We start from the raw sequence: 13,165 nt of genomic DNA on the forward strand, positions 1-13,165 counted from the left end.
GTCTCACTTGATCATTGGTTTTAGCATATGTTGTCCTAGTTATGCATTTCTATTTTATATATATATATATATATATATATATATATATATATATATATATATATATATATATATATATATATATATTGTTTATTTATTTATTTGATGGCCAAAGACAAAGTGGATTTGGAGGGAAGGGACAACTCATTTTAAGTAGCTTTTGCACATGGTATGAAGATGCGCTAATAATAATAGATTTTCCACCCACTGTTTGTCTAAAAAAACATGTCAACTTCGACATTACCAATAACTTTTATTTATATATAAAGATAAAGATTAAAGAGTTTCACTTAATTAAGTCACAATACTCGACCAAAAATGTTTAGATACATTGCTTGCGTGTAAAGTATAGCTTAAAGGAGTCCGGGAAGTTTACAAAATTCAGTCGTTAATAATAATTATATAATAATATTGATTGATGTGCACTGAAATTGAAAATTTGGGTGTTTGTTTAGGAAAAAGAAATGAGGTTAGTTTATGCACTTTGTTTATGTTATGTCGTGTTCACTTTCCGTTACTTTATTCTTCTTTATTCAGCTGAGCACTACCACTTGGATTATTTTTGTTTCAAAGTGGGTGCCAAGAATCTTAGACCCCGCTGCCGCTGCGTCTATTGATTTCACTTTTTGACTTGTAAATTCCAATCTAATCTTATAATAATTGAATGTATCTACATACATATTCCTATTTTACAACTATTCTTCACATGATGATTTGAAATGAAATTAAATGGGTAAAAATGTATTTCATAACTTGACGAAATACCCTTCCAGCTGACCTTTTACATGGTTTGAAAATTAACCTCAGGAGTCAGGATTCAGGAAGGATACAAACAATTTCAAGATAAAAAGACGGTTAAACAATAACCCACGTCATCATAACAACAAACAAAAGTAGGGGGTAAATGGATCCGAAATTGGATCCGGTGAAAACGAATCCGGTAACTTAAACGCTAAACAGAGAGCAGTACAGTACAAGCGATAATCAAAATTCAAAACCCTCTTCTCTCTCCTTAAAAAAAAAAAAAAAAAAAAAAACCTAACCGGATTCATCTTCGCCGGATAACCAATCACCGATCACCATTTTCATAATTAAACCAATTTTAACCGGATTCCTCCTCCTGGCTTTCCGACGAAGGGCATTTGATAAGGCCCAATATGTTAATAACCTCCGCCATGTCAGGCCGGTTGGAAGGCACTTGTGACGTACAAATTAACCCTAATTTCATCACCGGAATTACTTCTTCAGCCGGAAACTTCCCTTGTAGCCTTTGATCAATACATTCATCCACCCTTCCTTCTTCAAGAGCCCCACGAACCATATCACAAAGTATCACCACATCATCCTCCATGTACTCCACCGGTCTCCGCCCAGTCACAATCTCCAGAACCAAAACCCCAAATCCATAAACATCGCATTTTTCAGTAATCTTCACCGTTTTACAAGCAAACTCCGGCGCCATGTATCCCAAAGCACTCTGAATTTTGCTGCTTAGAACATACCGATCCAGCATCGGTAGGAGCCTCGCAAGCCCAAAATCAGCAACTTTCGGCTCACCCAAACCGTCAATCAGTACATTACTGGATTTCAGATTGTAATGTATGATGTTAAGTTGATGTAAATGCGCCATACTTTTAGCAATCCCTAAAATAATATTGAACCTTTCATTCCATGTAAGGGAGCTTCTGTTTCCATCTTCATCTTCTCCCTCGTGAAGATGCTTGTAAAGATTCCCACCAGAAACAAATTCATATATCAGGAGTTGCAATGATGGAGTCCAGTAATACCCTTCAAGAGCAACAAGATTCGGGTGATGAATCTTTCCAAGTTTCTTAACTTCTCTCTCGAAATCTTCTTGAGATTTCACAAGGCTTGAGACTGTAAGCTTTTTGATGGCAACAGATCGACCATCTCCGAGAACAGTTCGGTAAACCGCCCCGAAACCACCGCGCCCAAGCTCGCAGTCCTTGTTTAACAGCGCGTGTGCACCTGTACTGAAGTCGGGGTCGCCGGAAAACATCACCAGCTTGCCGGAATTCGTGTCGGTGGTGGGGGAGCTGCTGAAGTCGCCACCGGATAATGGAATGGCGGCTGTTGACCGGGACATGGAGGAACGGACACGAAGATTGAGAACAGTGATGAAGATGATTCCAATGACAATGAAGGCAGCTGCACCAATGGCAATGAGGGCAGAAATGGAAAGAAGTATTCTTTTGTGTGTGAGGGTTGGAGGGATTGTCTCGGGGTCTGTTCCTGTTGAGTTTGGGTTGAGGACGATTGGTTTTGGAAGGACAGCAGGGCAGCTTTTGTTGACTGCAGCACCACAAAGAGTTGGGTTTCCGGCGACTGAGGAGGGAGATATGGTGTTGAAGAAAGCTCCAGCGGGTAGTTCACCTTGTAGTTGATTGTGTGAGACATTGAAGGAGACAAGATGGACGAGATTTGCTAATGGTTTAGGTAGGGTTCCAGTGAGTTTGTTGAAAGAGAGATCTACATACTCAAGATCACTAAGTTTTGCCATTGCTACAGGAATTTGCCCAGAGAGACTGTTTCGTGATAATATCCTGCAAAAATTATCATTGATTAGGAAGTCATCTTTGCAATGAAAAGATCTAGAAAGAAATTAAGAAAGAAGATGATGTTGATCTTACAGTGAAGTTAGGGATGAACATGTGCCAATGGAGCTTGGAATGTTGCCATCAAGGGAGTTTTGTGATAGTATCAGATCCTTCAGGGAAGTTGCTCCTCCTATTTCATGAGGAATGCTTCCATTCAACTGGTTTTCACTCAAATCAAGAAAATCCAAAGCCTTTAGCTTCCCGATAGTATCTGGGATTTCCCCCATCAGTGCATTCTTGGATATATTCAAGAATCGCAAGCTGGTAAAGCTCCCGATTTCAGATGGAATTTCACCAGACAATGCATTGTGGGATATATCAAGAACTTGAAGATTCTGGTGTGAGATATCAATGGAGGAAGTAAGAGCACCATAGATGCTTCCAGTCAGCTTGTTCTCTGAAAACAGAACGTTTTGTAGCCCTAATTGAAATACCCAGGTAGGAAGAAACCCTGTGAGTGAGTTCCGACTCACATCTAAGCTCTGAATGTTTTGGCAATTGACCGTTGACGCTGGTAAGCTCCCAGAGAAGCCATTGCTGGAAATATTCAGTGCTTTTAAAGAAAGAATATTACCAATGGCGTTTGGGACAGCGCCAGAAAACATATTGTTGGAAAGATCAACAGTTTGAAGCCTCCCGAGTTCCCCGATCCATTCAGTAACCTCGCCAGTGAACAAATTGCTGTGAAAATTCAGATTATTACACAAAGAAAGCTGCTGCAATGTGCTTGGCAGAGCCCCAGAAAAGGAGTTTTCACTCAAATCAACAGATCTCAACAGCGCACAAGCTCCAATTTCATCTGGAACTTCACCTGTAAACTGGTTCTTTCTCAACCTGATTTCCCTCAGGTTATACAAACCTTCAATCTCCTTCGGAATCTCACCCTCCAAGAGATTATCAGAAAGATCAAGTGATCTAAGTCCATGCAAGGACCAGATACCTGAAGGTAAAAGGCCTGAAAACTGGTTGGATGAAAAGTTGAGGGTACCAAGAGATGAACATGAAGCCAAACTATCTGGAATTTTGCCAGAAAACTTGTTATTGGCTAAAGAAATTGACCTTAAGGACCCACATTGCTCGAAAAAATTAGAAGGAACTGGTCCAGAGAAACCATTTCCACTCAAATCAATCACCCGAAGGCTAGCAAGTTGGGCGAGATTGACTCCTATGTTTCCTGTAAGATTGTTCTTAGCCAATGATAACTTGGTAAGAAACTTTAACTGCATCAGGCCACGTCCCATCTTTCCCGAGAGCCCAAACCCATCAAGAACAAGGTCAGATACCCTGTTAGATCTAGGGTTACACCGAACGCCTTTCCATTTACAAGGACTATCATCATCTTCATTCCAAGAAGCCAATTTACCTTCTGGATCTTGAAGGTCTGCCTTGAACACGATCAAGCCCAGCACATCATCATCCAGAGTTGGATTCAATGATTTCACAGTAATAACATGAGCCAATAGCAAAAACAGACAGATACTAAGCAACTTTCTCATTTCAATGGCCCAAGCTTCAAAACAGAGCACACAATTGCTAACAAAACCTAACAAACTCACTGCATTTTACGGAAACAAAGCGAAGACAAGGATAGACCCGGAAAATATATCAACTTTATACAAACAACACACGATATGTCTGAGTGCCGTTAACAATTTTACTTCCTTAACGGAAAGAATTGCAAGCGAAGAAGGCGGAGAAAGGAAAATGATGTGAGGATTCAGGTTAAGAAGAAAACTAAACGGTTTACCTACAACAAAAAACAAATCCACCCGCGAAGTCACCGAAGAAAATGTCAGAGGAGAATTTCAAGTGTTTTCCGTTACCGGAAAGTAAACGGTAAAGGCGGAGATGAGGATTCCGGCCGCCGTGGGGCAGCGCTCTCTTTTCTCTCTAGGTTTTTCTCTTTCTCACTCAAGCACTGATATTCTCTCTCAGACAGAGTAAATGCATAACTTTATTTAGGCAAAGAGATTGAAGGGGGAAGGACGTGGGGCCCGTATATTTAGGAGTGGACACGCGTTCATACGCCAGTGGGTAAGAGTGAGCTGTCTTACACGTAGGCGTTAAGGTGGGTCGGGGTCTTATATAAAAGGTGAGCAAAATATAAGGGATCCAGTTGTAATATGTATGTAAGTTGAAGGGCGTAAAAGTAAGTGACAACGTATTTTTTGTGTTTGATATTTGACAACCATGTGGATAACATAAATTTCTCGAATCGGAACTTATCATGACCATAGCAAGCGAGAATAACACAAAGAAATTTCAACTCACGTCTTTAGTTAAGAAGTTTAACAATTCAAAAATCAAATATGATTAAAAAAGCTCATACTATCAAAATAATAATGTAATTTTTTTTAATATGATAATGTGAATAATTTATAAGATTGTATGTTCCTTTTATAAGTATTATCATTTTAATTTTTTTAACACTTCAAAAGTTCGAAAAAAAATCCAACCATAAAGCATTCCATCATTTTTAAGCAACCAAATACAAATAAATAAATAAATAAAAAGAGTCCAATTAATGTCTTGTTAAGGTTTTCCAATTCATTACATTCTATTGGATTTAATTACATACTGTATTGTTAAGAAATATTTATAACAATACATTTACTATGAAGTACCTACTTTTCAATTGGAGTGTAGTTATTGTATGGTTTCTTCAGTTATGTATCAAACAAGTAATTTAGCATGCATGTATTTATCAACTTGAATATCCCAATTAGATTTTATTTTATTTCTAATTTAAATGGAACTATTTAACACAAGTGGATAAACTGAAACATGAATCCAATGGTAAAAACAATCGAAAAAGGTTACTGGTTATTAATCATCACTAGAAGAAATTGTTAAATGATGTAGTATTTTATATCTAAATTGCTTGTCATATAATTAATCCGTTTATGAAAAAGAAGTAAAGAACTGGTTTTTACGTTTTAATCATTAATTAACATTAATAAAATCTGATAAATAAACTTACTGATATCAAAGATCCTATTTTTATGATTAACATGATTAAAGAAACATGAATCATATGATTGTAAAACATTAATACGTTATTTTTTGGTCAAATACAAACAATATTAATGTACTTTACGTCAACTAATATAATGTATCTTTTATCAAAATTGTAAAACGTATTTGATTATATTGTTGTGAAAGTGATACACTGCACCATTCAAATCTAAACCCAACAAAAATTTATAGTTATTTTTTTTATAAAGATGACAAAAATATCACTTCAAATGAATAAAAAAACTATATGTTAACATTATGTATTTAAAATTTAAAAAAAAAATGGTTTTAGATGTTATTACTATCTACATTTAACCTTTATTTTGTTTTTGTTCATAATATCCATACCACTTAATAGTTAGGAGTTTTTTGATATTTGTTTGATTGGATTAGATATAGTTGAGTCAAAGTGTGACTGAATCATACATAATCATGAATCTAATCAAGTAATAGACATCTCAGGTGAACCGCATTTGAATCAAAGGTTTCTAAGCATGTATCAAACAATTTAAATATAACTGGTCATACTAAATTTGTTATCAAGCTCATTAAAAAATATCAAACACCCTCTTAGTGTCATGTGGTTCGAAGCAACACCCTCTCACTTAAACATGTTAAAATTCTACGTATGGTTATGGTGATTCACACAAAAAAAAATACACCAATGTTCGAACTTAAAAACTGGCATGAAAATTTAGGTATGATATGATTATGTGGTGAGTGAATAGAGATCATTAAATGAGGTAAGATGGGAAGATGTAGGGGTAGGTGATGTAATTAAAGAAAAGTTATGCGATCGCTATTCACAATGACAGAGACTTTTGTTTTTTTGCCTTTTGACTCTTTCTTTTCTTCAATATTTGCAGTCACTGGTCCCCACATTTTTTAACTTTTTTCTTTAATCTCGTTTTTATTAAATTTCACAAAGTAATAAATCTGTTACGAGTCACTACTTTACTAATTTTTTAATGAATGTCGCGGAGGTTTATTGACGATGGAAGTCAAATCGATACTCAAGGAAGATTACATAATCTGGGCATCATCTCAATAGTTTAAAATAACATTTGTAACAGTTTTTTTATTAATTTTTTCTTCGTCCATTATTTGGATTCTATCGATAGCAATATAAATAGATGTTATAGGTTTAACTTGCTTATCTATTTAATCTATTAACTTAATATTTTTAAGGATTTTTACTATTATTTTCCCTTACTAAGTTCCTATCACTTGCGGCTAACCTATCGTCGGACCGCGCACAGCTGAAAAATCATTTTTCTCCCCACTAGCAAGATTGTTTAGGTCCTTTGTGGGTAGTAAATTAGGTAAATTACTTAAAAGGCTAATAATTTCTTCTTATTTTCTATAAAGCGTATTATTAATTTTATCTTTTTATATATTACCATATACTTTAAAAATTATTCAAAAAATACTATTATTATCGGTAATAAGATATTTACTTTTTTGATATTATTTTTGCTATGTTAGGCATCCGGTCATAAAAAAAATATATCTTAAAAGGGTAATATAAAATTTTCGTTGCAAAAAAATATTATTAAACTTTTTTTTTCTATGTATGAAATGCCAAAAGGTACAAGAATATGAAGAAAAAAAATGGATGCATGAACTGTATTGTATTTTAAATTATTTTCTAATTAGAACATTATATTTTGGATCCATTTATAGCATTGTATTTTTTTAAACTTCTTTTCTTATTAGCATATTGTCTTTTAAATTCTTCAAGTTATACCTTCCTATTTTAATGTCTTCGGCTTAATTTGGTTTGTAGTTATAAGTATGACTATTAACAAACCGTTCAGCGAACCATTCGACGGGAAGTTCGTTTATGTATGTTTATTTAATAAATGAACGAATATGAACACAAATTCTCGTTCGTTTAGTTAAACGAATGAATATGAATAATGGTCACGTTCGTTCATTTATGTTTGTGAATGTTCGTTTATGTTCGTTTATTTACGTTCATATAAGTTCAATTGTTTTTAGACTAAACTGCAAATTTGGTCACTGTGGTTAGCAAAAATATGTGGATGGAGTACAAAAAGTTTCCAACTTGCACCACTGGTCCAAAATCAGAAACTTTTTGTGGTTTTAGTCCCTCAAAAAGTTGAAAGGACTATTTTGCCATTTTAATTTCTTTTTCTAATTTTTTGTATTTGTTTTAACACCCTTTTAATTTAAAAATAATAGAAAAAACAAGAATTGGTCCACCCCACCCTCACCCACTATACCCATACCCCCTCTCTCTCATCATCTTCTTCCTTACTGCTCCATTTCACACCCTTCTCACGATTTTTTTTAACCAAATTATACTAGTTACAGAGAGGCTTAAACACACCAAAAACATAGAAGCTCAAACACAACAGAAATAGATAAGCTCAAACACACATACACACATAATGTGAGAACTTCATCAATGGAGTGTTTGAAGGATTAAAGAGAGGGAATCTAGCCTCGAAATACAAATTCCATGAAGATTTGGAACGGAGAAAACGAAACATCAAGGGTGATTGCAAATCAAAGAAAATCTGGAACAAAACAATGATGGAGGAGATGTTCCCCGACGGTACCCATCTTCCTCGAGTGACAGCCAACAGTATTCACAGGAGGAAACGCTCCTACAGTTTGACAGTGTAGGTGTATGCTTGGTTGATGGGTTTTTTCAATTTGAAGTCTGATGACAAGAACTTAGTAAGGAATTGGGATAATTGATCCCGTCTTGCACTTAAGGTGAAGAAGACGAAAATAGAGGTAAGGTGTGATACCTTGTCTCCCTCTTACCGCAAATAAGTGTATATATATGTCAATATGTCTATCTGCTGAACTCATCGCCCCTTCTTTGTGGGTTTACATTAAAATCTTTTTTTCTTGTATTCAGGGGGTTTTAATCACTAGGTTTGTAAACCCAGTTCAAGAGGTGATTACAATGATCCAAGGGAAAAGGTTGGAAATGCAGGAATAAGAAATTTGTTTTAAGGGTGCGAATAGGATGTTCTTTGATTTGTTTAGTTTAGTTTTTTTTTCTAGGGCTTGATTTTGGATTTTGTTCTTCGTTTTAGGGATGTCTGGAGAAGACGAAGTCCAGAATGAGTTATGTGTGTGTCTATGTGTGTGTGTGTGTGAGAGAGAGAGGGGGGGAGAACGAGGGATACGGTGATGAGAGAGTGGGGTGGGCCAATTCTTGTTTTTTCTATTATTTTTAAATTAAAAGGGTGTTAAAACAAATACAAAAAATTAGAAAAGGAAATTAAAAGGGAAAAATAATCCTTTCAACTTTTTGAGGGACTAAAACCACAAAAAAGTTTTTGATTTTGGACCAGTGGTGCAAGTTGGAAACTTTTTGGACTCTATCCATATATTTTTGCTAACCACAGGGACCAAATTTGCAGTTTAGTCTTGTTTTTATAATACATTACTATATTATATATTCGTTTATGTTCATATACTAGGTGTAAGACCCGTGTATTACACGGGTTTATTAAAAATAAAATTTTAATATGAATATATATACATTAAATATTTTATAAATTAATGTTTTTCCATAACAAAATGTAATCTTTTGGAGCATTTATGAAAGAAATCAAATCTCTTGGAGCATTTATGAGAATTTATTATCAAATTAATAAAATGATAATATATATATATATATATATATATATATATATATAACCCATTAGAATTTTTTGGAAATTTATTTTAAGAAAATTGAAATCCCCAAAAAATGACAAGTGAAAAATAACAATTTTAAAAATTCTACAAAATGACATTTGTCAAAATGAAAGAGAATATGACAAGTGGCAAAAGTATTTTCGTTTATTAGGTAGGATGTTCAATTGTGTTTGTTTATCTTTGTTCATTTTATTTTTGTTCATTTATGTTCGTTTAGCATTTTCACGAATATGAACAATATAATTTGTTAAACGAACGAACAAGAAAAAGAAAACTCATTAATTTATTTGTTTGGTTGTTCGGCTAACTTAAACGAACGAACATGAATAACCCTTAGTTATAAGGTTTAGTTTGTTGAAGATTTTATCTATCTATTTATTTATATATCCTTCACTTCCTCTCTCACAACATTCATCGACGGCCAAGCACGAACATGACATGTGTATATAGTAAAATACGTAAAATAAAATAATTCAAAACTTCAAAGATATACTTAAACTACTTATATTTGCGGGAGAAAACATCTAAAAGAAAACTACTTAAAATTTAGTTATTTCACATATCATTGAGCTTTTCGATAAGTGCATCTTGTTCTCCATCCTTGCATCAAAAACCTAACAAGACAAAGATGTTCTAAATATTTTTCACTAGTACAAAATTATCTTTTGGTGACGGTTTCTAAAAACAGGGATGTGTCGGCTTTCATATTTTTCATCACTAGATGTCACAAACTAATTCACAAGATTGTTTTCATGACAGATTACTCAAAATGTATCATCATTGTAAATCAGAATTCACACATTAACATCGGTTTTACATAAGAATGGTGACAAGTAGTACCACGATCGAAAAACTATGGAAAATGTTGTTGGTGATTTTATATTATCAATATTATTTAAGTGTAATAGGATTAAATTTGTTGACCAAAAGTAATCTTGTTGAATATTGAACAAGTTAGGATAGTGTAGGAGTGCATACTTGTTCAAGTTTTTCAAGATTCAAAGTACATTGTTATTTAGGGGCGAAGCCCCTAAACGAACGGGGGTCCGGGGGCAGCGCCCCTGGGAGCGGGGTTCCAAGGGCGGCAGCCCCTGTCGGGGTCCAAGGGGCAGAGCCCATGCCTAGGGTCGAGCTGAGATCCGTCTAGTGACAGTTTTTAGAAAGTTGACCCTTTTTCCCTGAGATCCGTTTAATGACAGGTTTGGTAGTTTTTTATGATAGTTTGTAACCGTCTAGTGACAGTTTTCAGACAGGAATAATATAGTCGTTTTGGTTATTTTTCTGGTACATTTTTTTTAAGAACATTTCACATACATTCTCTGATTTTGTATCTCTGAATTTCATCCAATTAAGTGTTCGATATGTACCATCGAAATACTTCAATTTGATAGTGATTCACGACTTTCAGAGAATTCAAGCAATTTGTTCATCCCCTTTTTCTAACAAATGTCATCTTTAATAACCGGTTTTTTTATTTGATATGTATCTTTACCTTGTGAAGACTATTAAGTAAGATGTAAAAACATATAAGATGACGACTATTAGTGGTATTATGTTAAATACCTACATGTTATTAGATGAAGATAGCTTATGATTATACGAGTTGTGAACTAATGTAAGAGTATGAATGCATGGTTAGATGTTAGTGGTATTATGATAAATACCTACAAATTATTAAATGAATGCTTAGTTTAAGTACTTAATTAATTAAGTGTTTGATTGATAGTAGAAGATTTCTTAATGAAATGATATTATAGAATGTGTATGTGCCAAGTAGTATGGAAAACTAGGTGACAAGTTAGAGACAGATAGAAGGATAATAGTTAGAGATAGGGAGAACACGAACATAAGAGATATTGATAGAGAGAAGGTGAAGAGTTAGAGACGGAGATAAAAAAAGAGTTAGAGATAAAGAGAACGAGAAGAGATAAAGATAGAGAGAATGTGATGAGTTACATACAAAGATAAGGAGGAGAGTTAGGATATAAAAAAAACGAGAAGAGATGGAGATAAATAGAAGGCGAAGAGAATGAGAAAATATATAAATTGAGAGAATGGGAAGAGTTAGGATATAAAGAGAACGAGAAGAGATGGAGATAAATAGAAGGCGAAGAGAATGAGAAAATATATAAATTGAGAGAATGAGAAGAGTTAGAGATATAAAGATAATGAGAATAAACATAAATAAAGAGAACGAGAGGAGTTAGAGATAGAGATAGAAAGAAAATGAGAAGAGATAGTGATAGAGATAATGAGAAGGGTTGGTGATAGAGAGATAATGAGAAGAGATGGAGATCTAGATAGAATGAGAAGAGATAGATATACGGAGAGAGATAAGGACATTGAGTAAAGGAGTAAAAGGTGAAAGTAAAAGCTAGCCAATCTAAGTAATTTGTAGGGGATTATAAGTAGTGGATCCGCAAGGGGTCATTGTAATCCACGAGGGATTATACATAGAGGATCCGCAATGGATCATTGTAATCCGCGAGGGATAATATGTAGAGGATCCATAAAGGGAAAATTGTAATCTGCAAGGGAATATATGTCGAGGATCTGTAAGGGATCATTGTACTTCGCGGGGGATTATATGTCGAGGATTCGTAAGGGATCAATGTAATCCTAGAGGGATTATATGTAGAGGATCTATAAGGGATCATTGTAATCCGTGAGGGATTATATATAGAGGATTTTTAAGGGATCATTGTAATACGTGAGGGATTATATATAGAGGATTTTTAAGGGATCATTGTAATCCTCGAGGGATTATATGTAGAGGATCCGTAAGGGATCATTGTAATCTGCGAGGTATTATATGTAGATGATCTGTAAAGGATCATTCTAATCCGTGAGGGATTATATGTCGAGGATCTATAAATGATCATTGTAATCTGTGAGGGATTATATATAGAGGATCCATAAGGGATAATTGTAATCCGTGAGGGATTATATGTGGTGGATCCATAAGAGATCATTGGAATCCACGAGGGATTCATGTAATGAAATGTAGCTGAAGGATTCGCGAGGGATCAAAGTGAGTGGCTTGAGTCCGGATGATTATACATTGGTAAGGTTAGAGTTATGTTGTCACTCTACATGATTGATGCAGTTATTTTATGTGACTAGACTGCGTGGTTCTTAAAGAGAAAAGAAAATGGTAGAGCATGGAAATACGAGAATAGAGGAATATAGTGATAAAGTATGAGAAAATAAGAAAATAGTGGTTTATGACTCACCAGACTTGTTGACTGATGTTTGTAGTTTTTCATGTGTTGCAAGTTAAGGTAGTAATCGTAGTATAAGATGAGGCAGTAGCACTAAGGAATCAGACTAGACGTAGATTTTTATTTGACATGTCCTTGTTGCTTTAAACTATGGTTAAGATATGTTGTAAACCTGAATGTATTATGGGATGTAAAATGTTTTTGAAACTCTGGTTTTTGAATGTATATAGTAGAACTCTGATAAATCCACATGATGTTTTATTGAAAAAATTCAGGTTATTATAATTGGGCTCTTAGCACTCATTATTCGATCGAGACATGTGAAGGTTTCAACGACTACAAAGGTATGTATTCTAGTTTCCTTCTCTTTATGTTTAAGTTTCAATTGATTGGTAGAACATATATCATTGGCTAGCTTATGAGGTTTATGTTTAGTTGCTTTTGTTGTCGCCTTTGTGGACTTTTATATCCCTTATAACCCAATAGTGGTACCGTACTTGACTCTTCATGTCTTTTACACTTAGAGTTTCCATGTTTTTGTATTTAATTGAGTTTGTATGTTTAGATCCGATCTGGTTTCTAAATTTT

General features: G+C 34.4%; 1 protein-coding gene across 1 annotated transcript; it reads right to left on the bottom strand.

Annotated features, from left to right (window-relative positions):
* Positions 1-894: 894 nt before the first annotated feature.
* LOC145161464 (Leucine-rich repeat protein kinase family protein) lies at positions 895-4,584 on the bottom strand. Its single transcript, XM_079080978.1, has 2 exons — positions 2,691-4,584; positions 895-2,603 (listed from the first exon to the last, which is right to left on the bottom strand). The coding sequence occupies exons 1-2, from the start codon at positions 4,151-4,153 to the stop codon at positions 1,142-1,144; spliced, it is 2,925 nt and encodes a 974-aa protein (XP_078937104.1). The 5' UTR covers positions 4,154-4,584; the 3' UTR covers positions 895-1,141.
* Positions 4,585-13,165: the final 8,581 nt, after the last annotated feature.

This window comes from Lactuca virosa, chromosome 2 (assembly GCF_052849685.1).
Source record: "Lactuca virosa cultivar CGN04683 chromosome 2, Lactuca_virosa_CGN04683_v6, whole genome shotgun sequence".
NCBI classification, from domain to species: domain Eukaryota; kingdom Viridiplantae; phylum Streptophyta; class Magnoliopsida; order Asterales; family Asteraceae; genus Lactuca; species Lactuca virosa.